We start from the raw sequence: 26,639 nt of genomic DNA, 5'->3' as shown, positions 1-26,639 counted from the left end.
TTATTTTTTATTTGGTCTAAATTGCTGAAGCTGGCTTCGAACTTGCGACCCTCCTGCCTGGGCCTCCCCAGCAGCCCAGAACACAGGTGCCTCCGCTCGAGCTGAAGGTGAGGGTGAAGTTCACTTGCGCGGAGGCAGCAGCGCGGTGCGGAGGCCCCAGCGCTCGTGGCCTCGCCTGTCCCGCAACCGGAGCCTGGGCAGCCTAACCCGGGTCGGGGTCCCCGCCCGCCTCCCGCGAGACCCCGACGAGGCTTACCTGCCCGATCGCCTCTGCACCCGGAAGTCCCAGCCCGGCCGCGACACTACCGGGATCCGCCGCGCAGCCGGAACCTCCGGTACCCGCCGCCCGCCCTCTGTGAGGCAACCAGGCCACGCCCAGCGCGGCGCTTCTGAGCAGAGGCACCGCCCTCCCGGCCCCCTCATGGCCTCGCCCTCCTGCTTGCGGCGGACGCTGTGCTACGCCGTGTTCCCCGCGAACGTTCTCAGAGGCCAGTGCCTGTCGGAGGTCAAAGGAGCGCCGGCGGCATCCTGCTGGTGGTGCCGAAAAGGAAGAAAGATGGAGGCGCCCATTCGCGCCATGGAAGCAGCCATGGTGGAGCAGAACAGCGTCCGTACACAGGGCGAGCCCAGGCCGGACCGGAAGAGGCGCGGTCGGCGAGAGAGACGTTGAACGAGGCATGCGCGCAGAGGCACTCGGCAGCTTAGGCTGCGGTGGCGCGGCGTGCGTGGAGCGCGGGGAGCCGGGATGGGGGAAGGCGCCCCGGGAGTGGGCGCGGCCGGTGGGTCGCTGCGGTTGCCCGGGACTCCACCGCCGCCTCCTGAGGGGCAGGGGCGAGGGGCTAGGGCCGCAGCTTGTATTTCTTGTAGAAGTAGGCCGGGATAGCGGTGCGCTCTGGGAACGCGAGACGGTGAGGCTGCAGTCCTGCTACGTTGCGTAGCTACCGAGTTTTCGCCTTTGTTTTGTTTTTAAGCACATTGATGTTGGTTCTGGCTGAGCGCCCCTGCGGGTCTGGAGGCGGAGGCAGGAGGATCTCTAGTTCAGAGCCAGCCTCAGCAACTTAGGGAGGCCATGTCTCCAAATAAAAAGGGCTGGGGATGTGGCTCGGTGGAAGAGCATACTGGGTTTAATTCCCAGTATGGAGCTGGACGGGAATGAGGACAGAAAAAAGAATATATTGCAATTGTCAGTAGAAAATTTCACTGTTTTTCAGAGTAACAAAAAAAAAAAAAAAGCAACCTGCAGGGTTGGTATGAATCAGGGTTTTTTTTGAAAATTGAGATTGTTTTAATAGCATTAAGGTTTATACTAATAAGTAGAGAATATCGTAAGTGCTTACTTAGGAAAAAACGGTTTTTGCAGTTCTAAGGTAACATAATCATTATTATAAAAATGTTGGCATTAGAAAAAAGATTTTAGATGACTGATGCAGTTCACCACACAGTGAATATAGAAGACTAGTCTTATTTTTCCTTCACAAAGTACATTTACATGCATTTGAACATTGTGGGAGAATATAGTTATCAATTCTTAGGTACAGTTATGGTGATTTGAAATTTCTTCAGTTAGATCAAATGTATTTTCCAACTTCTATGCAAGAATTTATTATTTATTTTTTTGTAAATGGGATGCTGTAACACCGAGCAACATCTCCAGCCCTTTTAAATTTTATCCTGAAACAGGGTTTCACTAAGTTGCTCATACTGCCGTTCACTGATGACGAGTTCTGCTTCTAATGTTGAAGATTGAACACTAGAGAAGAACGCCAAGGTGAGCATATTAAGCAGGTTTTATTTAAAGGTAATAGTACAGATTTCTCCCGGCAGGAAGAAGGGGGCCATGGCTGATGTTCTAAAGTCCCAAGAAGTGAGCACACCTTACATCTTTTATAGGTTAAAGTCTCTTTTGTTCTCTAGTTCTCTCCCCGATTATCTCTCCTTCCTACCTATGTGTCTAGGCCTGGTTTTGCATTAAGTGAGAAGCCATGGGCAGGGGGAGGGCCAAGGTGATTCAGGCAGTTAAGTGCCCAGGGAGCATTAATTAGCAGCTCCTTGCTTGCTGTCCTTGATAAAGGCAGGTAAATTTGGTAATCAATGGGCTCTGGAGATCTTTGACATTCCATTCTCCCAGGGTCTGTCTTCAACTTCCAGAGGCAGATGTCTTTCATGGCCTTCGTTTCCTTGATTTGACCGTATCCCCTATTTCTACACTAACTACCTGTCCTTATTCTGGCTTTATTGCCAGGGCTGGCCATGAACTTGAAATTCACCTTCTTCAGCCTGCTGGATTGTTGAGATACAGGCATGTGCCACCACATGCAGCTTGTTCAATTTCCTAAAGAGTTATGATGTTCCCTCCAGGATTATAGAATAGAAAGCTTCTTTTAGAAATACAGCATCCTAGAGGAAACATTCAGGAAGAGTCCTGTAGTGTCCTAGACTTACAAATATATCTCCCTTTGATACTCTTAAGTCCTGGTTCCAATTGCATCTGCCCAGAAAAGCCTTCCCTGAGAACTTACTAAAGTAGCTGTTTGAGTACAACTGATAAACATACCAGACTTTTTATTTCTTCCTAGCACTTATCACCTAAATTGCTTTGTGTGTGCCCGTCTCCTCATGCTTCCGTCAAGTTCATCACTTTGCTTGCTTGGTTTGGATGTGTTCCCATCAAACAAGTGAAACAAGACGGGCAATGTATAGAAGCTAAAGGAAAAGAAATTCAAAGAATGAACTACTCAACATGTTGAGTTGGGAATTTCTCACCGCAGCCTGTGTGGGGAGGGAAATCAGTAACTGTACAGAGGTGTGGGCTGGCTGGAAATAAAAGGTTGAAAAGTAGCATTGAGAAATAAAAACAAAGGACACAAGGAAATGTGTTATGGGTGGAAAAGATCTGATGGGTTTGATCCTAACAAAGGAAAAAACCCAGGAATGCTTTATTGATAGTGAAACACGTCTGAGGAGTTTATTGTGAGGGAGGGAGGGTTCTTCCAGGCTGTGGGGAAGTCATCCTGAATGAGACCTACCACCTGCACAGTAGTTTCTCCTCCCGGCTGCTGGGGCCTCCAGGCTAGTTGGGCACACTGGTAGCCCTTTCCACCTCCAGGGAGTTGCATTTGAATCTAGGGCGCTCTCAGCCAATAAATTCCATGGTATCACAGAATTCTCTTTGAACAGAACATTGTCGAGGCAATGGAGCGGTCTCAGGTTGCTGAGATGACATGAAGAGTTCTCCGAGGGGCACACCTCCGCTTGGCGGTGACCCGGACAAGTCCACATTCATTCTCGGCTCCCAACAGAGACTGAATTCTGCCAAACCACCACATGGCAGACATCCACTTCTCTTGTTATGAGATGACTCAGTATTTACAAGCTGGATTAAGTAACCTTAATAATATCAAGGGAAATAACTGGATAGAAAGAACAAGATCCTTGTTCCTAGGAAAACTAGAATTTTTTGCACATGGACTTAAATAGAATTGATGACGTCCTGGCAAGCAGGAAATAATGGAAGGAAATACATTAGGAATGAAATAAAAGCAACAAAAGGGGTAAATATATCATCAAATATGATAGGTTGTGCTTTTGAATTTTAAAAATTCGGTTGGAACCAAAAATTATAGTCATGGTTTTCAGTGGATGTCGAAATGTTGACAGACATTTGCCATATATTCCACTACACACCCAGTAAAGCCAAGTAACTGACAGTGCCAAGGGCTACAAAGGACCTGGGACAAATGGGAGTGTTCATACATGGTTAGTGGGGATGTAAACGAGAACACAATCGCTGTGGAAAACAGCTTGGCAGTTCCTTACAAACAAACTTACATGAACCAGCAGCCCTGCTCTTTGGTCTTCATCTGAGACCCAAAGGCTTAATGTTCACACAAAATTAGATACACAACTGTTCACAGCATATGTATTCCTGACAGCAGAAAATGAAAACTCAAAATGTTTGTCCACAGTGAGTGGAGAAACACCGTAGTACAGCGCTACAAAATACTACTCCGTAACAACAAGTAAAACCCCCAAAACTTGAATGGATCTTAAAAGGCAATTTACTGAGTGAATAAAGGACCCATCTCTAAGGTTACCTATTGAATGATTCTAATTTAATAGCATTTGTGAAATGACAAAATTATTGGAGGAAGGTAACTGGTAAGTGGTTACTGCGGCTTTGTGTTGGGGAATGTGACTCAAAGGGACACCAGGATGACATTTCCTAGTGTTGGCACAACTGTTTGGCATCCTAGTTGTTGTGGAAATTTAATTTTTATTTTTTTTATTTTTTAAACAAGTTTTTTCATACATGTATAGGGTAATAATGTCTCATTCTACCGTCCTTCCTATACCCACCACCCCACTCCTCCCCTCACTCCCATCTGCACAATCCAAAGTTACTTCATTTTTCTCTACCCACCCCCCACTATGGATCAGCATCCACTTATCAGAGAAAACATTTGCCCTTTAGATTTTGGGTTTTTTTTTGGGGGGGGGCGGGGGTTATTTCACTTAGCTTGATATTTTCTAGTTCCATCCATTTACTGGCAAATGCCATAATTTCATTTTTCTTTAAGGCTAATATTCCATTGTATATATGTACCATTTTTTCTTCTTCATCTGTTGAAGGGCATCTTGGTTGGTTCCATAGCTTAGCTATTGTGAATTGAGCTGCTATAAACATTGATGTGGCTGTATCTCTATAGTATGCTGATTTGAATTCCTTTGGGTATAAACTGAGTGGGATAGCTGGGTCAAATGGTGGTTCCATTCCAAGTTTTCTAAGGAATCTCCATACTGCTTTCTAGAGTGGCTGCACCAATCTGCAGTTCCACCAGCAATGTACAAGTGTACCTTTTCCCCCACATTCTCAGCAATACTTACTATTGCTTGTATTCTTGATAACTGCCATTCTGACTGGAATGAGATGAAATCTTAGTTTTGATTTGCATTTCTCTAATTGCAATAGACACATTTTTTCATATGTTTGTTGATCAATTGTATTTCTTCTGTGAAGTGTCTGTTCAGTCCCTTAGTGCATTTATTGATTGGGTTTTCTTTTGGGGGGGGCATTAAGTTTTTTGAGTTCTTTATATATCCTGGAGATTAGTGCTGTATCTGAGGTGTGCATGGTAAAGATTTTTTCCCATCCTGTAATCTCTCTCTTCACACTATTGTTTCCTTTGCTGAGAAGAAACTAAAGTTTGAATCTGTCCTTTTTATTAATTCTTAATTTTACTTCTTGGGCTTTAGGAGTTTTCTTAAAGAAATCAGATCCTAAGCCAACGTGAGGAAGATTTGGGCCTACTTTTTCTTCTATTAGGCACAGGGTCTCTGTTCTAGTGCCTAAGTTATTGATCCACTTTGAGTTGGTTTTTGTTCAGGGTGAGAGATGGAGGTAAGTCTATTGATGTATTATGTTTATTGATTTCTGTATGTTGAACCAACCTTGCATTCCAGGGATGAACCCCCCTTGATCCTGGTACACTATCTTTTTAATATGTTTTTGTATGGGATTCGTGAGAATTGAGAATTTTTGTGTCTATGTTCATCAGGGATTTTGATCTGAAATTTTCTTTCCTTGATGTATCTTTGTCTGTTTTGGGTATCAGGGTGATATTAGCCTCATAGAATGAGTTTGGAAGAGTTCTCTCCTTTTCTAGTTAATGGAATAATTTCAGGAGTATTAGTGTTAATTCTTCTTCGAAGATCTTATAGAACTCAGTTGAAGACTCCATCTGGTCCTGTGCTTTTCTTGGTTGGTAGGCTTTGGACAGCATCTTCTATTCCTTTGCTTTAAGTTGATCTGGTTAAATTGTGTATGTCTTCCTCCATCAGTTTTGGTAGATCACTCTCTAGAAATTTTTCAGTGTCTTCAAGTTTTTCTATTGTGAGTATAAATTTTCATAATAGTTTCTAATTATCTTCTGTATTTCAGTACTATCTGTTGTGATATTTCCTTTTTTATCACGAATTTTAATAATTTGAGTTTTCTCTCTCTTTTGTTAGTGTGGCTAAGGGTTTATCAGTTTTATTTTTTCAAAGAACCAACTTTTTGTCAATTTTTTCGATTGTTTCTTTTGTTTCAATTTCATTGATTTCAGTTCTGATTTTAATTATTTCCTAACTTTGCTGATTTGGGTGTTGATTTGTTCTATTTCTAAGGCTTTAAAATGTAAAGTTTGGTCATTTATTTGTCAACTTTTTATTCTTTTAATGCATGAGCTCAATGCAGTGAACTGTCCTCTTAGCACTGCCTTCATAGCATCCCAGAGATTTTGATATGTTGTATTGGTATTCTCATTTACTTCTAAGTATTTTTTATTTCCTCCTTGATTTCTACTTTTATCCATTCATCATTCAATAGTATGCTATTTAGTTTCCAGGTTTTCAAGTAGCTTCTATTTTTTATTTTATCACTGATTTCTACTTTCATTCCATTATGATCTGATAGAATGCAGGGTAGTATTTCTATTTTTTTCTATTTGCTGAGAGTTGCCTTGTGGCATAACATATGGGCTCTTTTAAAGAAGGATCCATGTGCTGCTGAAAAGAGTGTGTTCACTTGATGATGGATGTAATACTGTATAAATGTCTATTAAGTCTATATCATTGATTGTATTATTTAATTCTATAGTTCTTTGTTTAGTTTTTGTTTGGAAGATCTATACAGAGATGAGAGAGGTGTGTTAAAGTTACCAATAATATTGTGTTGTGGTCTATTTGATTCTGGAAATTGAGAAGGGTTTGTTTAATGTACATAGATGCTCCATTTTGGGGGGCATTTGTATTTATGATTGTTTTGTTTTCTTGGTGTATGATTCCCATAAGCAGTATGTCTTTCTTTATCCCTTCTGATCAACTTTGAAGTCCACGTTCTCTGATATGAGGATGGAAACCCCTGCTTGTTTACACAGTCCGTGTGAGTTATACATTTGTTCCCAACCTTTCACCTTCAGTCTGTGGATGTCTTTTCCTAGGAGGTGAGTCTCTTGAAGACATATATTTTTGGTTTGTTTGTTTATCCAATCTGCCTGTCTTTGTCTTTTGATTGATAAGTTTGGGCCATTAACATTCAGGGTTATTGTTGAGGAATGATTTGTATTCCCAGTCATTTTGGGTTTTTTTGTTTGTTTGTTTTGGGGGGGGTTGTTTTGGTTTTAACTTGACTTAATTTCTCCCTTGATTGATCTTTCCTTGAGTGTAGTTCCTCCCTTTGCTGGTTTTCATTGTTTTTTTTTTTTTTTTTTCATTTCCTCCTCATGGAATATTTTGCTGAGAATGTTCTGTAGTGCAGACTTCCTAGTTGTGAATTCTTTTAACTTTTATCACGGAAGGTCTTTATTTCATGTTCATATGTGAAGCTTAATTTTTCTGGATATAAAATTTTCAGTTGGCATCCATTTTCTTTCACAGCTTGATATATTGTCACTCCAGGACCTCCTGGCACTGAGGATCTGGGTTGAGAAATCAATTGAGATCTGAATTAATTTTCCCCTATATATAATTTGATTTTTTTCCTTTGCAGCCTTTAAAATTCTATCTTTATTCTATATGTCAATTATTATTATAATGTGCTTAGGGGTGGGTCAGCTGTACATAATGTACACTTGGGGTCCTGTAAGCCTCTTGTATTTGATTTTCTATTTCATTCTTTCAATTTGTGAAGTTTCCTGATAGGTCATTGAAAAGATTGTGCATTCCTTTGGTTTATATCTTCACACATTTGTCTGTTCCAATAAATCTTAAATTTGGTCTTTTCATGTTATCCCATATTTCTTGGAAGTTCTCCTCATGGTTTCTTACCATCTTTGTGCAGCCAACTTTATTTTCAAGAGTATACATTTTGTTTTCATTGTCTGAGATTCTGCCTTCAGAGTGGTCTATTCTGTTGATGATTCTTTCCATTGAATTTTTAATTTGGTTAATTGTGTCCTTCATTTTGAGGATTTCTGCTTGATTCCTTTTTATAATCTCTGCCTCTTTATTGAAGTGATCTTTCACTTCCTGTATTTTCTTTCCAATACCATCCTTTTTTTCAAAGATTAATCTATGTATTCTCTAAACTCCTCTGACATTTCTTCTACTGTGGTTGTCTAAGGATTCTATTGTTGGAACATCTTGGTTTGTTTGATGCACTTTGTTCCCTTGTTTTTTCATGTTGTGTGTCTTCTCATCTAGTAGTATAGAGCTGAGGCAGTACAGATTCTACCCTACAGTCTTACAGTGTACCTGAAGCCTTCCAATGCCTCACCTTTCAGGGGGAGACCAATATTTACAGCACCCAATGGAAACAATATACCACCTTAAACCAAATTACTCCTATTAAGGCCTTTATGGTTTTGTCACAATAGACAGAAATGAAGTGTTCAATTATTGTCTACAACATAAATAGTAAGATTGCTAAAAGGGTTTACCATTTCAAATGATGGACAATGAGGGAACAGAAGTAGTATAAGATGTGATGTTTATGAGGAAGAAGGAGAGAAGATAGAGGTAAAAATTTATAGTAAGAGTGAGGGAGGAATTAGTAGAGGTTGGTTGTTAGTATGAAAGAAGTGAGAAAGAATCGAGGGAGACAGATGAGAGGAAAAAAAATGAACTTTTTTTTAAAAAGTAAAAATATAAGAATAAACAACAAAACTGTCAAGAGTATTTGGACATCTCATTCCTCAGTAAATTTGATGCATGAAAAATATGTGGATTCAAAGATGGTAGAGGTGTGAGAGCGGTGAAAAAAGAACAAAAAAAAAGGAAAATCTCAATGGAAAATTGAATGATTGCTTCTGTTGGCTTTCAAAGGTTTTCTCAGCTTCCATTCTCCACTGATAGGTGGGGTCATCTGACATTTGATGTTAGCTCCAGTCCAGTGGGTGCTAGTTGCATGGGTGAGCCGATAGCAAGATGCCCTCATACCCTGTTACAATTTTCCCACCTGCTGTAGCCAGCCCCTTCATCCCTGCACACTTCAGGGCTCACTGAGCTGGAGAGCACCAGGTTTCTTCAACCTGTGCTCCCCCAGGAAACTGTCCCTACTCTCTACCTTTCCACAGGTTTGCCAGACCTGGACTGGCCCATGCAAAACCAGCATCAATCTGATGGAACTGGGCTTTAGCTTCCCCAGGCCCTGTCTGGCTGCAGTTCCAAGATCTAAATGTCCCTTCAACTTGCAGAGAGACCACCAGGAATACACTCAAAGGAACAACCCTGCAAAGAGGCAGCCAGATGGAAGCTACTACCACACCAAGCAGAAAGATCTCAGGTGCAACCAGACCTGCAGGTACCCCAATATATCTCCAGGTCTGGTCTGGGTCCCTAGGCCAAGGTGGCCATGGCCTGCGATGGCAGTGGCTATGGTAGCAAGCCTGCAGGCCCTGGCTGTTGTCCCAAAATGGCAGCAGCCATGTGTAACCAAACCTACAGATATTGTTGATGATGGGCTTCCAGGCAAAAGAAGGCAACAGGTGATCTGCTGGTGATCTGCAGGCTAGCAGCAGGCAGTAGGCAATGGGCAGGCAAATGGGCAATTGGTGGTTGATAGGCAGTGGTCAGTGAGCAATCTGCACTCAAAAGGCAGGTAATATGCTGGTAGATGGCAGGTGATTGCGGCTAATAAATGGGTAAACAGAAGGGGATTGGTGGGCAATACTAATTAATAAGTGATTAAAACACTTCACTTTAAAATTATGGATAATTGAGAACATTATTCAGGTTACCCTGTCCCAAAATGGCATCAAGTATGATGACTTTAGACCTCTGATAGCCTTCCAATATATATCATTTTCATGAAACTTCTTTACTTCATCAATTTTGACATTTTGCTAAAGCCATTCCACATTTCAGGGCATGGTGGCACATGCCTGTAATCCCAGTGACTCTGGAGACTAAGGCAAGAGGATTGCAAGTTTAAGGTCAGTCTCAGAAACTCAGTGAGACCTTGTCTCAAAATAAAAATTAAAAAGGGCTGGGGATATAGCTTAGTGATAAAGTGCCCCTGAGTTAAATCCCCAGAATCCACCCCTGAAAAAGTCATTCCACATTTACTGTGACCTTAAGTTTTATTTCTGTGTGCATTAATAACAGATAAAGCAGCAGAACATATCACTGAGATCCTGCCATTTGAAAATTTTTTTTGTCCAGAGTAAAATACCTCACAACTAAGGTTTTACTGCTAGGTAATGGCTTTCTTATGATCATTATGTTGCTACTATGTATGAGCTCACTGATGTATCTATTTTGATAATTAATGAGAGTTTTTATTTTATCCTAGAAGGCCTTTCTAGTCTCCCCATTTATCTCATAGACTTTTCAAGACTTCTGCCCTAAATGTATCAGTGTTTTTCTATTTTTTTCACATGTAAAGTGAGGTAATTACTGAAGGCACTAATACTTTCTCTGTATTCATTAAATTTTCACACCTATGGAAATTCCACAATGTCTCAAGGGTGAAAATCTATGAACAGACTGCTCTAGGCTAAATATTCATATGTGGTAGAAGCAGTGATATTTGATGAGTTCAAAGTACTAACACAGTTTGCCCTTGCATGAATTTGAATGTAATGAGTTGAGAGTCTGTGCAAAGAATTACTACTGTCATATTTTTGATGAAGTCTGACAGGAGAGCATGGTCCCCCAATCAGTGAATCAGTCTCTTCTCCCTTGTATGAATTCTTTGATGAACACTGGGTACAACATGGAACTTAAGCACTGAATTCATGTTGAAGGTTTTCCCACAGTTAATATGGTTCATCTCCCATGTAAGTTCCTTGGTAGATGAGATGGAAGGTGTGTAAAATTTTTCCACTCACTATACATAAAGAAGTATTTTCTATGTGAAATCTTGGATATTGCACAAGGCGTTTTCTACCTGAAGGCATTACCATGTGCATTACACCGTTAGGGTTTATTTCCGTTATGTATTCGCTGATGTACAATAAGATTTCTCTTTGAGGAGAAGCCTTTCCCACATTCACTGCATACAAAGGGTTTCTCTCCAGTATGAGTTCGCTGATGAACTACTAGGCGACTTTTTACAGTGAAGCCTTTACCACATTCATTACATGCATATGGTTTTTCTCCAGTATGAACCTGCTTGTGTAAACTGAGCTCAGTTTCCACGGAAAAGCCTTTTCCACATTCATTACATATGTAGGATTTTTCTGCTATATGAATTTGCTGATGTACAACAAGATAGCGTTTCATGGTGAAGCCTTTTCCACATTCACTGCACATAAAAGGTTTCTCACCAGTATGAGTTCGCTGATGTACCACAAGGTTGCTCTTAAAGGCAAAACCTTTTCCACATTCATTGCATATGTAGGGTTTCTCCCCAGTATGAGTTCGCTGATGTAACATCAGTCCACTATTCACAATGAACCCCTTCCCACATTCACTGCATTTGTAAGGTTTCTCTCCAGTATGAGTTCGCTGATGTACAATCAGTCGACTTTTCAAGGGGAAGCCTTTCCCACATTCACTACAGATATAGGGCTTCTCTCCAGTATGAGTTCGCTGATGTATGATGAGCATACTCTTCACAGTGAAGCCTTTTCCACAATCATTACATAGATAGGACTTCTCTACTGTATGATTTCTCTGATGTACAATGAGATTACTCTTCCTGGGAAATCCTTTTCCACATTCATTACATACATAGGGCTTTTCTCCAGTATGAGTTCGCTGATGTTCAATCAGACGACTCTTCATAGTGAAGCCTTTCCCACATTCATTGCATATATACGGTTTCTCTCCTGTATGATTTCGTTGATGTATGATGACATAGTGCTTTGTGGTAAAACCTTTCCCACATTCACTACATATATAGGGCTTTTCTCCTGTATGAGTTCGCTGATGTATAATGAGCATGCTCTTCACAGTGAAGCCTTTTCCACACTCACTACACACATAGGACTTCTCTCCTGTATGGTTACGCTGATGTACAATAAGATTACGCTTGCCTGGGAAGCCTTTTCCACATTCATTGCACACATAGGGTTTCTCTCCAGTATGAGTTCGCTGATGTTCAATCAATCGGCTCTTCATAGTAAAGACTTTTCCACACTCACTGCATATAAAGGATTTCTCTCTTTTATGAATTCTCTGATGCTCATTCAGCCTGGACTTTCTAGAGAATACTTTGGCACACATATTGCACCCATAAGGTTTCTCTCCTGTATGCACTCTCTCATGATCAGTGAGCTGAGACTTCTTGAAAAAGGCTTTCCCACATTCACTGCACACATGGGTTTTATCTATTTCATGAACTCTCTGATGCTTAATGACTTGGGACTTACCACTAACAGGTTTTCCACTTACAGGAAACTTAACTGCAGAATGGAATTCCTCATACTTCTCTTTCACAAATGATTTCACATTTTCCTTTAATTTAGTAGAGTTCTTCATGTCATAGTTTTTGTTTTGGTTGACTAAACTTAAATTTGACTTCAAAGTCCTTATATATAACTCAACCCTATTATGATTCTCTTTGAAAGGAAAATTACTTTTGGTTTGAAGTTCATGATAGTTTTCCACACTCTTCAGCATTCTTTGATTTTCTGAGTGACTCTGAAGATGATCAACTCTGTCATTTTCTAGAAAACAAGAGAACAATGAATCTTTTCATAACTTGTGTGGAATAAAACATAAAAGAGCACTTGCCCATGAGTGAGACCCTTGGTTCAATACCCAGCACTGCAAGTTTAGAAAAAAAACTTTTTAGTGAAAATACTATAACAAGACAAAAAAAACTCCATGTACAATTGTTCCTTATTTCTATAACTTATTGGTAAAATCACAATATGAATAAGCCAAAAATTTAAAACCATATGTACATTTCAGTAGTTGACAATCTATATAATTTTGGCTGCTTTCAATGTAGGATCTTGTGAAACACACATACGCAGTAAAATATAAGCAAGTCATCGTTGTGAGCAAATGAGAGGGTTTAGAGGAACACTGTTTCACAGAAGTTGGAGAGATTATCAGACCATAAAAATGGAAAAGACACTGATCAAAAATGATGATGACTCTGCTTATTCATTCCATAACTATTAAATGTTTCCCATGTACAGAATACTCTACTGGTTGGACACAGGGGCACACCCTGTAATCTTACCTACTTGGAATGCTGAAACAAGAGAATTTCAAATTCAAGGTCAGTTTGAGAAACTTAGCAAGATGCTTTCCCAAATTAAAAAATAGAATGGACTGGATTTGATCCCCAGCACTACAAAGAATAAAAAAATCTAAAATGTACTTCAGTGGTAGAGTGCCATTGGGTTCGATCCCTAGAAAGTCCAAAACAAAATACTCTACTAATGTTTAAGATATAGAAAATATGCCATATTCCCACTGATCTCAGATTCCAGTTGGGGAAATGAATAAATGAGGAAATGAAGAAAGAAGAACATTGGAAATAGTTAAAATGTGGTTTGAAGGAGCAGTTGATGGAAATGGGGCAAAATCAGAATATATCTGTATAAAGAAAAAATAAAGCTAAATGATGACTTCAAGGAGAGAGTAGTAAATGAGTAAATAGGAGTATTTTGCTATGGGGTTTGAACCAATGGAGATGTGAAAGTGTCTCATAGTGAGATGGGGAACACTACCATGAGAGAACATGCAGAATAACATGTACATTGTCTAGCATAAACTTCGAAATGGTTTTTATTTTTACTTTTAGCCATAATAAGAGAAATGCATCTTAGGATTATTTAAATTTAGATAATATTAACCCTAAATTGGCTAAATTCATGTGTAGAAAGGACTTTATAACACACAAGATGCCACCAGCATGAAAAGGATGGTGAGATGGGCTTTTTAAGAAATACCTTTAGGGGCTGGGGAGATAGTTCAGTTGGTAGAGTGCTTGCTTTATAAGCACAAGGCCCTAGGTTCGATCCCCAGCACCCAAAAAAAAAAAAAAAAGAAAAAAAGAAATACCTTTATTTTATTATTTATTTTTATGTGGTGCTGAGGACTGAACACAGTGCTTTACACAAGCTAGGAATAAGGCCTAACCCCCCACAAGCAGCTGCAAAAGCTCCCCCCCCCCCTTGGGACCACACCTCGGCAATATGGCACATATCCTGCTTCTTTTCCGGAGTGTCAGTTTCCCGCCAGTGCGGCCCCGCACCCAATCACTCTCCACCGCCCTGCCTCAATCCCCTAGTGACAAAGCTTGCCCAATCACCTACCGTCCCGTCCCATACCCTGGCCTATGAGACTTCTCTCCACTCTGTAAAAGTGTGCACATTCTCTGAAAAAAGCAGAACTTCTCCGGTGGACGGACAGTTGGCGTCGCCTCATTCTTTCACTAGGCAAGCACTCTACCACAGAACTATAACCCAATCCTGGTGAGATGGGTTTTTGTGGAGGGAAGGTGATTCCTATTTCTCACTCAGAAGCTAGAAACACAGGCCAGCTGCCATGGATAAAAGCAAAACATGTAGAACTAAAGTGTATATTAGGCACTATTAAGGGAGATACCGATTTGGAAGTCTCATTCAGAGAACAGAGAAAGCTTAATCATGGGACAAAGACCAAATTTAAGGATTATAAAAACAAATAAAACGGAAAAATCACTGAAGAACCTCAGAATGGGGGAAAAGAAGCTAAGGAATCACTTAGCTTTACAGTAAGATCAAGTTACAGTGAAGACGTAATATACATGGTGGGTTTGGAAGTTTGGAAGAGAAATTGGTACTTCCCAATGGAGCAGGAAAGCACAAGTCAGACAGATGATAAGTTCACAGATCTCTACATGGAGCATGGTCTGGAAGGTGGAATTCCATAGGAAGGTGGAAAGAACAGACAGAGACACTGTGACTGGTATAAAAAAAGTGAAGAGAAAAAAATGATTTAAAATGTCAGGTTGAAAGAATCCAAGGAAGAACAAAATTAGGCAAAACAAACAAAAAGCAAGATGAAATAGGCAGGAATCAGATCTCCAAAGACAACAAAAGGATATATTTCCCTCTCAAGACCTAAAAGAAACATTCTGAAATGGGGAAAGAGATCCAAGGAAGCTGTGTTTCTGTATACTCAGACACCCAGGTGGCTTTTTCTGACTGCCCAAAATATGATTCTGTGGTTAAACATCTTTCTGGTTCTCACTCACCTGGAGAGATCCAACTGTGCATTTCTTCATCTGTCCAAGGTTCTTCCCCTCGTTCCAACTTGGAGAGGGCTGACTTACTGACTGGACACCCTGTTTGTGTGAAATGAGAAAAGACTTGACATAGCTATTGGGCTGAGATGTGTCAATATGGGAGAGGTTATGCTTAAGACAGCTTTTCCATCTGCAAAGCAGAGGCTTTTCTCTTAGGAGACAACACATTATACCCTCTTGCCTAGAACCAAGAATCTACTACAAGAAAGCATGACAAAGGCTCTGGTTCATTAAGCAGCTATTAAAGGGAAGGCCACAGACTGGCACCCCCTGAGCTGCACAGGGCAGCTGTCCTCACCCACTGACACCAGGTTGCTATAGTTCTCCAACATCACATGTCGGTACAGATCCTTCTGAGCAGGGCCCAGGAGCTGCCACTCCTCCAGGGTGAAAGGCACAGTCACATCCTCCAGTGTCAGCAACTCCTGAAATAATAGAATCCTGGTTAAATTTGAGTGTTATTATTTTACTAATTCATAAAGAATGTAAAGGAAGTTGTGCTGCTCATAATAAGATAAATAGAGTGAATATATAAGCCTACTGTATTTTTAATACATAGTATAGAATCACTCTCCAGATATTCTACAATTGTGCAGTGAGCTATTCACCCAACAAAGTGTAAGGTTTAAAACATGCAGCCATTAACTTCGCTCTTTAAAAACGAATTTTATGTATAATTTTTCATTTCAGCATCTATTGACAATCAAAATATTAAATACTGCTGTGAATGTGGCTCAGTGGGTACAGTGCTTGCCTGACCTGCACCAGACCCTGGGGTTCAATCCCCAACAGCACCAAAAAAAAAAAGAAGGAAAAAATTAAAGGCTGGTGACATCCAGACAAATACAACACATTGCTCTATCTACTGTGAGTCTTCCCGGCTAACACCACAGTATAATATGTAAGAGACTCAAGATGCCAGAACTTCAGGACACTATATAAGTGTTTAATTACAGAACGCAACAAAAAAAGTAGAAATATACATAAAGCATAAGAACTATTGTAGGGCTGCATATATAGCTCAGTTGGTAGAGTGCTTGCCTTGCATGCATAAGGCCCTGGGTTCAAACCCCAACACCACACACACAAAAAAAAGGAACTGTCATAGACTAATCAAATTTGAAAAAATTATTCTTGAAACTATATGTATTAAATACATGTATACAGAAGAATACACACAACTATATATCCAGATATCTATTTATTTACAGAAAGGTTAAATTAGACAAACTGAAGAGATAGTGAACTAGATTATGTATTTTTAAAAAATAAATAATCAGCAGGGTGCACTGGCACTTGCCTATAATCCCAGGAACTTAGAGGCTGAGGCAAAAGGATCTCAATTTCAAGGCCAGTCTCAGGAACTTAGTAAGGTCCTAAACAACTTAGCAAGACCCCATCTCAAAATAAAAAATTGTTAAAAGGGCTAGATGTGGTTCACTAGTTAAGTGCCCCTGAGTTCCATCCCTTGTATCAAAAAATAAACAATAAATCACCAAAATGAAGCAGAAAACCAAGCATGGTGGCGTGCACCTGTAGTCTCAGTTACTTAGGAAACCAAGGTAGGAGGATTGTATGAGCCCACAAGTTTAAGGCCAGCCTTGGCAACACAGCAAGACCCGCAACAAAACAAGAAAAAAGAAAAAGATAAGATAAAAAACCCCAGCTGCAAATTAGTGCAGTCACTCTGGAAAGCAGTGTGGAGATTCCTTAGAAAACATGGAATGGAACCACCATTTGACCCAGCTATCCCACTCCTCAGTTTATACCCGAAGGACTTAAAATCAGCATACTACAGTGATACAGCCACATCAATGTTCACAGCTGCTCAATTCAATAGCCAGACTGTGGAACCAACCTAGATGTCCTTCAATTGATGAATGGATAAAGAAACTGTGGTATATATATATACAATGGAATATTACTCAGCTATAAAGAATAATAAAATTATGGCATTTGCAGGCAAATGGATGAAACTGGAGAATATCTTGCTAAGTGAGATAAGCCATTCTCAAAAAACCAAAGGACGAATGATCTTGCTGATAAGCAGATGATGACACATAATGGGGGGTGGGAGGGGGGCAAGAATAGAGGAAGGAGGGACTGTATAGAGGGAAAAGAGGGGTGGGAAGGGTGGGGGGAAGGAAAAAATAACAGAATGAATCAAACATCATTACCCTATGTAAATGTATGATTCCGCAAATAGTATGCTGTTACTCCATGTACAAACAGAAACATGTATCCCATTTGTTTACAATAAAAACAAATTAAAATGAAAAAAATAAAAAAAAGAAACCCAGCAGCAACAGCAGAAACACAAAGAGAGATAAAATATAAAGGCAAATTTGATAAATATGGAGAACAGTGATATATAAACCTACACACAATTCATACTGAAATAGAGAAGAAATATATAAAGATCTGAAGAATAAGCAATTTTCAGAACTGATAAAACATGCCACAACCAGAATTAGTTCCATTAATCAGCAAAGCCAAGCATCAAATGGAAAGTACACAACACTGATGCAAAAGTAAAATTGTGAAAACACTGGAAAAACATTACCACAAAGAAAAGATAATAAGTACTATCAGGTGACTTCTCCACAAACACAGTATCATCCAGAGAAGTGCAGAGCAGCATCTTCATGTGGCAAAGCAGCCTAGCTCTGACTGCCACTGGAGAATGAAGTGGGACCTGCTTGTACACTGAGCAGCCACTCTTCTGTCTCAACATGGCTTGCAATCATACAGCAGTGTGGGAGATTGAGATGGGGAAGCCTAGGGGAAAACTGAAAAGACATTTTATCCCCATGTTACTGCAGAGATAATTACACAGAAAAAAACGCAGACTAAGTAAAGGCTTCAAAAATATTTTTAAAGAGATGAAATCTTGCAGTGTTGTCCAAGCTTGCCTCGGCCTCCTAAGCAGCTGCGACTACAAGTCACTGTTCCTGGTTTAAGGCTACAATATTTTTTCCCCCAGTATCAGGGACTGAACCCAGAGGCACTCTACCACTGGACTACATCCCCAGCCCTTTTTACTATTTTTTTTTTTTTTATTTTGAGATGGGGTCTTGCTAAGTTGCTCATCATCCTGCCTCAGCCTCCCAAGCCACTGGAATTACCAGGTGGCACTGCACCCAGGAATGCTGCAAGTTCTATTTTTTTTTTTTTTAAGTTGTAGATGGACATAGTATTTTTATTTTATTTGTTTTTTTAATGTGGTGCTGAGGATTAAACCCAGTGCCTCACACATGCTAGTCAAGTGCTCTACCACTGAGTGACAAGCAAGTTCTTAATGCTACTGTAACAGTCTGAATTACTTCACATGAAACAAATCCATTTAGAAAATACACAAGGCAAAAGCCTCTAAAGGAAAAAAGAAGCAACAACATTTTTGAGAGGAAAAATAAAAACTTTTGCATTGAAAAAGGCAATAAACAATGCTGAAAGAAAAGCTGAGGGGTAAGAAAAATATTTTCAATAAAAAAAGATCAATAAATGGTGGATATAAACAAACTCTATTAAGCTAAGTAAAAACATTTTTAGTATAGAAATAAGGACAAGCATTTCACAAAATAAATAAGTCCAACTAACCAAAAACTATACAAAAAATTTCAACTCTACATGTAACAAGGAAAATGTAAAATAAGGAAAAAGAACATTAGGCCCCTCAGAAGACTGAAAATTATGCTTTTTTTTTTAAGTGGTTGCTCTGCCACTAAACCACATCACCAGTCCTTTTTATTTATTTTATTTTGAGATAAGGTCTTATCTAAGTTTCCCAGTCTGGCCTTGAATTTGTGATCCTTGTGCACCACCATAATCCACAAGCTATGAAACTTGGTAACATCATTAAGTGTTAAGAAGGACTTAAGGCATAATGACACCACATATCACTTATCATATAGTAGGCACTCATCTAAATGCTTTATACATATTAACTCACTTTTTTATAGTCTATAATCAAATATAGTTTTACATAGTGAACATTCTTCAATTGAAGCTGTTACTCCTTTACATCTTTAAACTGTACCATCTTAGGCCAATGGGTTATGTTCTTTTAAGTATGATTCAATTGGTGCAAAAAATGTTTAAAAAATAATACGTGGGCTGGAGATATAGCTTAGTTGGTGGAGTGCTTGCCTCACAAGCACAAGGCCCTGGGTTCAATCCCCAGTGCCACACAAAAAAATTAAATTTAAAAAAAAAAAAATACATGTGCTTATGTACAGACATGTACACATACTTGTAAACACACATACATATGTACACAAAACACATGATTGGTGACAGTTGAGTAACTACCAAACATTTGCAAAACCAGTATGAGGGAATTACGATACAGTTAGGAAATTTTCCTTTTTATTTAGATGGAGGTGGTCTCACTATGTGGCCCAGGCTGATCTTGAACTCCTGGGTTCAATCAATTCTCCAGCCTCAATCTTTTGAGTTACTGGGAATTTATCCCCTTGTCCATCTGAAGAGAGAATTTACTTTTTGTTAATATAAATGTCAGTGTTGAAATTTTTCTTTTTTCTTTTTTTTTAACTGTACTGGGGATCAAACTCAGGGCCTTGTGCTTGCAAGGCAAGCACTCTACCAGCTGAGCTACATCCCCAGCCCTGAAATTTTTTTTCTTTAAAATGTATGTTATATAATTACCAAAAAAAAGCAATAAAAAGTAGATAAAAAATTTGAAAGTAGAGGATTCTGTATGTTGAAATGACAAATACTGAAGAATCCAAGAACTTAAGCATTTATCCAACAGTATTTCTTAAAATTTGCTAATGCTAAATCTGTACTTAAATGCCAGTTAATCCACCTGTTCAAGATAGATGGAAGCCTTCCATTTCCTAGGCCTATATTTTATTCCTAGATAAGCTTAGGCACAAAGCTGAGTCCTCTAAGTGACCTGACTTTGAAACCCTGATAAACTGTGTCCCAAGTTTGGTCTATTCCCACAAGTGTCTCTGAGGAACCTATAATAAACAGCAATAGGAAATATACCCCTGTGTTTATAAGAACACTGTTCGTGTCCACTCATCACCTCTAGAAAGAATATCAAATTTTTCCTAAGACCTACATGCCATGAAATAGCGACATCATTCCCACAGGAACTTGTCTACTTACTCCTCATAATCACTTTCTTATAATTTAGTGTGATTCTCCTGTGGTGGTGGCTGTCAGAGCTATGAGGCACAAGCTGACATTTATGCTACCCACAAGACCCTTTTGATTCATATATGATGTTCCATCAGTCACTCAGTGGGAATCATAAGAACTCATGGAGTTAAGAGTCAAAATTAATTTCTCTCTAGACACTTTGTGATAAAAAAAATTTACAGGCATTTGCAAATCTATTAGCAAATATAAGGCAATTTGAATAAAACAAGACAAAAGTCACCTGAACATTGATCATTTTCTTCTGTCTAGTTAAGTGGCTAACTGGGATACTCTGTCTCTTCTGTATCTGCCCTAATATTCTAGTAAGAAATCCCAGTCATCAGTGAAGGGTGTCTCCAGAAATGATATTTAGGTCCTGGAACCAACTCTTCATTCACTTCCTGCCCTTGCCAGGACCTGTGGACTGAAGAGCAAAACAACTTTTAAGAGTGCATTCTCTTCCTATGCACTCAACTTAATACATGGTCCCAAATATTTAAGACTCTTTATTTGGTTCCCCAGATTTCAAACTTCAGCCAACCAAAATATATGCCTTTGGTTGTGTGGGAGCAAGGTCTTCCCCTTGAACTGGAGGAGGAATATGAATTTCAAAGGAAGGTGACAAAGGAGAATCTGCCCAGCACAGGTCTGAGGGGCAAGTAATTCTCAAATCAGTTTTAGAGATGAGCCCAGGCAGACTATGTTGCCTACATAACCTCTTTAAAAATGTGCCCTGTTTGTGCATAGACTTCAACATGAAAAACGATGAACACCAAAAAAAAAAAAAAAAAAAAAAAAACAGAAAGAGCATGAGCCATAAATATAAATCTAAAAAACAATTCATAAAAATATTGAACCTATATTTCCATTTATACTCATACAGAATCTGCCAGGAAATAGTCAGTAAACTTGCCAGGGGAAAGATTAAAAGCCAACAGAAAACACTAATCTTAGACGTCCGAACCATTCACCAGCCCCCGCATTTGCACTCCTGGGCTCAGCACGGCGGGGCTCCGTGCAAGGCTCAGGGTTGGAGAGGCGGCCGGCACCGGCAACCGCACCCCGGCGGGCGGCCACCCAGCCGCGCAGGCCGAGCGCCCCGCAGCCCCGCCCCAGGGCCCCCGGCGGCCTGCGGCTCCGACTTCCAATCACTGGCGTCCGGAGCCCGCCCCACCCCGCCCCGAGCCGCCCCGAGCCGCCCCGAGGAAGACGTCCGCTGGGCCCGCCCCCCGGGTCGCCGCGCCGCCGCCGCCCCGCCGCCCCGCCGCCGCCCCGCCGCCGCCGAGGCGCGATGGCCTGCAGGGGCGCAGGGAACGCTCCCTCCCGGCGCTCTTGGGGACCCCAACCGACCCGGGCCCCTCCGATCCCGCGGCGGCCAAGAAGGGCAGAACTTACTTTCCCGAACTTCCTGCCCTTCGGTTCCCCCTCGAAACGACCGGGGCCCGCGGTCAGCGGCGTTTCTATGGCGAAGCGACCGCTGACCGCGGCTTCCGGCTCTGTCTTGTGACGTCATGAATAGCGCCGCTGCAGCGCACGGGTCCCGCCATCTTTGGGCACCTGCCGTACAGGCAGGGAGGCGGCCACCCTGGCTCCTGGGACCCGCGAGCGCCGCCGCTCGTCCGGCGGCCGAGCACCAAGCCCCGGCCGGGAATGGAGAGGTCGTCCGCTGCTCGCGCTCACACACGGCAGACATGGCCGTGGGCAAGCTCTTCTCCCGTGCGGCACGTGGCTCAAACCTGGAAGGCCAGAGCCCGCGCCCGGGAAAGGCGTCGCTGCCGCCCTTGCGGGTGGTGGAACTTCAGACGGCCTTTGGGCGCCTCCTCGCTATTCCAAAAGCGAACCGTTTCAGACGCCGTGTGAAAACGTGCTGGACCAAAGAACCGGCGTACGTGGGAGCCGCAGTGTGGGGCTATGAGGTGGCGCCCAGGGAAGCGCGACCGAGAAGGCGGCTGCTGCCGCAGGGGAGCGGCGCCCTGGGACGCCAGACCGAGTGAACGGAAGGGTGACTGTCGTTACCCTGCCGGGGCCTCCCGCGAGGCTGCCTCCATTCAGACGGGGAGTCTCACCGTCAAGTCAGGAAGATTTCAGACTGTTACTCAGAGTAACAGGCAGGGTGCATTTATGGAAGGGAAAGGACACCTCTATAAGGACAGGGACAGTGCCTTTCCTGCGCTCTGGTTTTATTTTGGGGAGGGGCCCAGGTCCACCTTGACTTTTGACTGACAGCAGGATGACATCAGATTTTCAAGTCCCCACTGCCATTCTAGTTCACTTTGGCCTGTGCCGATTGGTTCTAATTAGAACCTGTTTCAGATTTCATGTTTATGGGGAATGATCTTTTTCTCTCAGGATTCTGGGATCTGGTCTGTGTGTCACAAAATCTCTCCCCTGCCACCCCTGCCCTTTCAGGGTAACTTGTATCCTTAACATCATTCCCAGCCTGAGAATTTCTCCCTACAGATAACAGGTAGTTTGCTGAGAATGTACCATATCTTGTCCACTAAAGCCAGGCAGTTAAATCGCTTCTTGGGAAAGACAGCATGTGGGGGTCAGCACAGTGGGTCCAGATTATATAATTATCCTCTTGAATTTGTGTTCCCATCATTCTGTCTGTCTCCATCATCGTGATCATCTTTCCAGTGTCATCCTTACCAGCAGACAAGCCAGGGCGCCTGCTTAGATCCCAGCTGGCCAAGTTAGGCCCACCATAAGTGAAAAAAAAAAAGCAAAAGGATGTAAAAAGGAAAAAGAAATTTGATACAGTTTGGTCAAACTGGGGAGAAACCCCTAGATTGTTTCTCCATAGGTCCTACAGAAATAGTTTCATTTATAGAAAGAAAAGAAGAAGGGAAAAAAAGCAGCCAGGAGATACACCTACCTAGATTTAAGCCAGAGAACATGTCAGTTTCAGCTTCCTTGGCACTCCACAGTGTCACAGAGGAGTGAGGAACTGAAGCTCCAAACCTGTTACATCTGAACAAAAGAAAATTTAGACACAAAAGCCAAGCAAGAGAATTGTGAAAACAAGACTCAATAAGAACACAAGAGAGAGGGGGGATCATCTCCAAGCAAAATAATGACAAAGGAAACAATGCTATTTCCAAATTTATTAATGTTTACCAGGAGAACTGGGGTCCACTTTCTACAGTCTTCATCAATCGGATGTTTAACTTCTTCACATCAAGTTTTTGACCCTAGTTGGTCCTTCCTGGAACTGTCATGGTGACAATCCCATTGCTGGGGGCTTCATCTACAGGTCAATATGTTAATGTGGGTGCTCGGTCAGCGACCAGGCAAACTTCATCTTAGTGTGCCTGAGCTACTAATTTCCCCTCTAGTATACTTGGAGAAAAGTATGATCATAAATTTTAACCACACAATGATCACAAGGGTTAGTCCCATCAATCTTTCCTTCTTATTTATTCACAATGATTTATAATGAATATAGATTTGGCTACACTACAAATAGCACCTTGTGAAACATGTAAAGATAGTAAAAACCAAAAACTTGTTAGACGAAAGGAGCAGAGTAGAAGAAAAACTGATCCAAAATTAAGACGGCTGCAATCAGTTCTACAAATTCTAATTAAATGCTAACTATGTGCTGGCCCTGATGTCAGTGCTGGAGAAGCACGTATTGTTTATTCTACTGAATTCACATTCCTGATAAGGAAAACATAATGAACAAGCAAAGAAAATGAGGCAACTGCAAATCATGAGAAGTGTTTTGAAAAACTTATGAGATGGAGAGGCCAAAAAAAAAAAAAATGAGGGTGTATTGTGGATTAAGACAAGGCTCAAGGATAAGTTAGAGATGAAAGGACAAATTGAAGAACCAAGGTTTACTCCATCAAGAGATAAGTAGAAACTTCCTGAATGTGGGGAATAAATGAACTTTTTGAAGAATAGAAACATTTGTATTTTTATTTGATATCAAAGTGCAAAGTAACCAACTGGAAACATACTAAGGAAGGCTTGAATGGATATAGCAATATGAAAGATAAAATATAAATATTTTTTAATTAAAATCTTTTATTTTTAGGCTGCATTTTGATTCATTGTACACAATTGGGGTACAACTTTTCATTTCTATGGTTGTACACAATGTAGAGTCACACCATTCATGTAATCATACATATACATTGGGTAATACTGTTTCATTCTTTCTGTGCCCCAACCCATCCCACCCCATTATCCTCTACATCATCCAAAGTTCCTTCATTCTCTTCCTACTGCCACCCTCCTCGTTATATATTGTCATGCACGTATCAAAGAAAATATTCAGCCTTTGGTTTGGGGGGCTTGGCCTATTTCACTTGGCATATTTTCTAACTTCATCCACTTACTAGCAAATGCTGGAATTTTATTCTTTATGGCTGATTATTATTCCATTGTGTTTATATACCACAGTTTCTTTATCCATTCGTCAGTTGAAGGGCACCTCAGTTGGTTCCACAATCTAGCTATTGTGAATTCAGCTGCTATGAACATTGATGTGGCTGTGTCACTGTAGTATGCTGATTTTAAGTCCTTTGGGTATAAACTGAGGAGTGGGATAGCTAGGTCAAATAGGGGGTCCATTCCAAGTTTTCTGAGGAATCTCTATACTGATATCCAGAATGGCCACACCAATTTGCAACTCCACCCACAATGAATGTGTGTGCCTTTTCCCACACATCCATACCAACACTTATTGTTGCTTATGTTCTTGATAATAGCCATTCTAATTGGGAGTTAGATGAGATCTTAGTGTGGTTTTAATTTGTATTTGTCTAATTACTAGCGGTGATGAGCACTTTTTCATATATTTGTTGATCACGTGTATATCCTCTTCTGTGAAGTGTCTGCCCAGTTCCTTAGCCCATTTAATGATTGGGTTCTTTTCATTTTGGGTGTAAAGTTTTTTAACTTCTTTATAAACTGGAGATTAGTGCTGTGTCTCAAATATGTGTGGAAAAGATTTTATCCCACTCTGTAGGCTCTCTTTTCACATTAGTGATTGTTTCCTGTGCTGAGAAAAAACTTTTTAGTTTGAATCTATCTTATTTATTGCTTCTTGCTTTTATTTCTTGCACTATGGGGGTCTTGTTAAGGAAGTCTGGTCCTAAGCCAACATGATGGAGATTCGGGTCTACATTGTCTTCTATTTGCCGCAGGGTCTCAGGCCTAATTCCTAGATCCTTGATACAATTTTGAGTTGAGTTTTGTACAGGGTGAGAGATAGGGGTTTAATTTCATTTTACTGCATATGGATTTCCAGTTTTGCCAGCACCATTTGTTGAAGAAGCTATCTTTTCTCCATTGTATGTTCTTGGCTCCTTTGTCTAGTATGAGATAACTGTACTTATGTGGCTGTGTCTCCGTGTCTTCTATCCTGTACCATTGGTCTACCTGTCTATTTTGGTGCCAATACCTTGCCATTTCTGTTACTATTGCTCTATAGTAGAGTTTAAGTTCTGGTATTGTGATACCTCCTGCATCATTCTTCCTGCCCAGGACTGCTTTGGCTATTCTGGGTCTTTTGTTCTTCCAGGTGAATTTCATGATTGCTTTGTCTGTTTCTATGAGAAATATCATAAGGATTTTAATTGGAATTGTGTTAAATCTGAATAGCAACTTTGGAAGTATGGTCATTTTGATAATATTAATTCTGCCTATCCAAGAATATAGGAGATGTTTCCATTTTCTAAGGTCTTCTTCAATTTCTTTCTTTAATATTGTGTAGTTTTCACTGTAGAGATCTTTCAGCTCTTTGGTTAGATTGATTCCCAAGTTTTTTTGTTTTTTTTTTTTGTTGTTGTTTTTTGTTTTTTTGTTGTTTTGTTTTTTAAGCTATTGTGAACAGAGTTGTTTTCCTCATTTCCCTTTCAGATGTTTCATCACTTATGTATAAAAATGCTTTAGATTTATGCATGTTGATTTTATATCTTGCTATTTTGCTGAATTCATTTATGAGGTATAGAAGTTTTCTGGTGGAATTTTTGGATCCTCTAAATATAGAATCATGTCATCAGCAAATAGTGACAGCTTGAGTTCCTCTTTTCCTATTTGTATCCCTTTAATTTCTTTAGTCTGTCTAATTGTTCTGGCTAGTATTTCAAGGGCTATGTTGTATAGAAGTTATGAAAGAGGGCATCCCTATCTTGTTCCAGTTTTTAAAGGGAATGGTTTCAGTTTTTCTCCATTAAGAATGATGTTGGGAGGCTGAGGAGATAGCTCAGTTGGTAGAGTGCTTGCCTTGCAAGCACAAGGCCCTGGGTTCGATCCCCAGCACCACCAAAAAAAGAAAACAAAAAAAAGAATG

At 40.7% G+C, this 26,639-nt stretch overlaps 1 protein-coding gene across 1 annotated transcript; it reads right to left on the bottom strand.

Annotated features, from left to right (window-relative positions):
• Window positions 1-8,519: 8,519 nt before the first annotated feature.
• On the bottom strand, window positions 8,520-21,828 carry LOC124966020 (zinc finger protein 432-like). The gene is made up of 6 exons (XM_047527105.1): window positions 21,731-21,828; window positions 20,577-20,759; window positions 17,733-17,958; window positions 15,468-15,594; window positions 15,119-15,208; window positions 8,520-12,590 (listed from the first exon to the last, which is right to left on the bottom strand). The coding sequence occupies exons 3-6, from the start codon at window positions 17,901-17,903 to the stop codon at window positions 10,897-10,899; spliced, it is 2,082 nt and encodes a 693-aa protein (XP_047383061.1). The 5' UTR covers window positions 17,904-17,958; window positions 20,577-20,759; window positions 21,731-21,828; the 3' UTR covers window positions 8,520-10,896.
• Between the last annotated feature and the right edge of the window lie 4,811 nt (window positions 21,829-26,639).

Source organism: Sciurus carolinensis, chromosome 16 (assembly GCF_902686445.1).
Source record: "Sciurus carolinensis chromosome 16, mSciCar1.2, whole genome shotgun sequence".
Taxonomy (NCBI): Eukaryota; Metazoa; Chordata; class Mammalia; order Rodentia; family Sciuridae; genus Sciurus; species Sciurus carolinensis.
The sequence above is the reverse complement of the archived record's forward strand: the minus strand, read 5'-3'. Positions and strand labels throughout refer to the sequence as shown.

Bases quoted from the DNA above. Each gene is read 5' to 3' on its own strand.
- LOC124966020 (XM_047527105.1), bottom strand. From the start codon at position 17,903: ATGTTGAGACAGAAGAGTGGCTGCTCAGTGTACAAGCAGGTCCCACTT. The intron at 15,209-15,467 runs GTGAGGACAGCT...TCACACAAACAG, and splicing joins TAGCAACCTGGTGTCAGTGG to GGTGTCCAGTCAGTAAGTCA. The intron at 12,591-15,118 runs GTGAGTGAGAAC...CTTGTTTTCTAG, and splicing joins GCACAGTTGGATCTCTCCAG to AAAATGACAGAGTTGATCAT.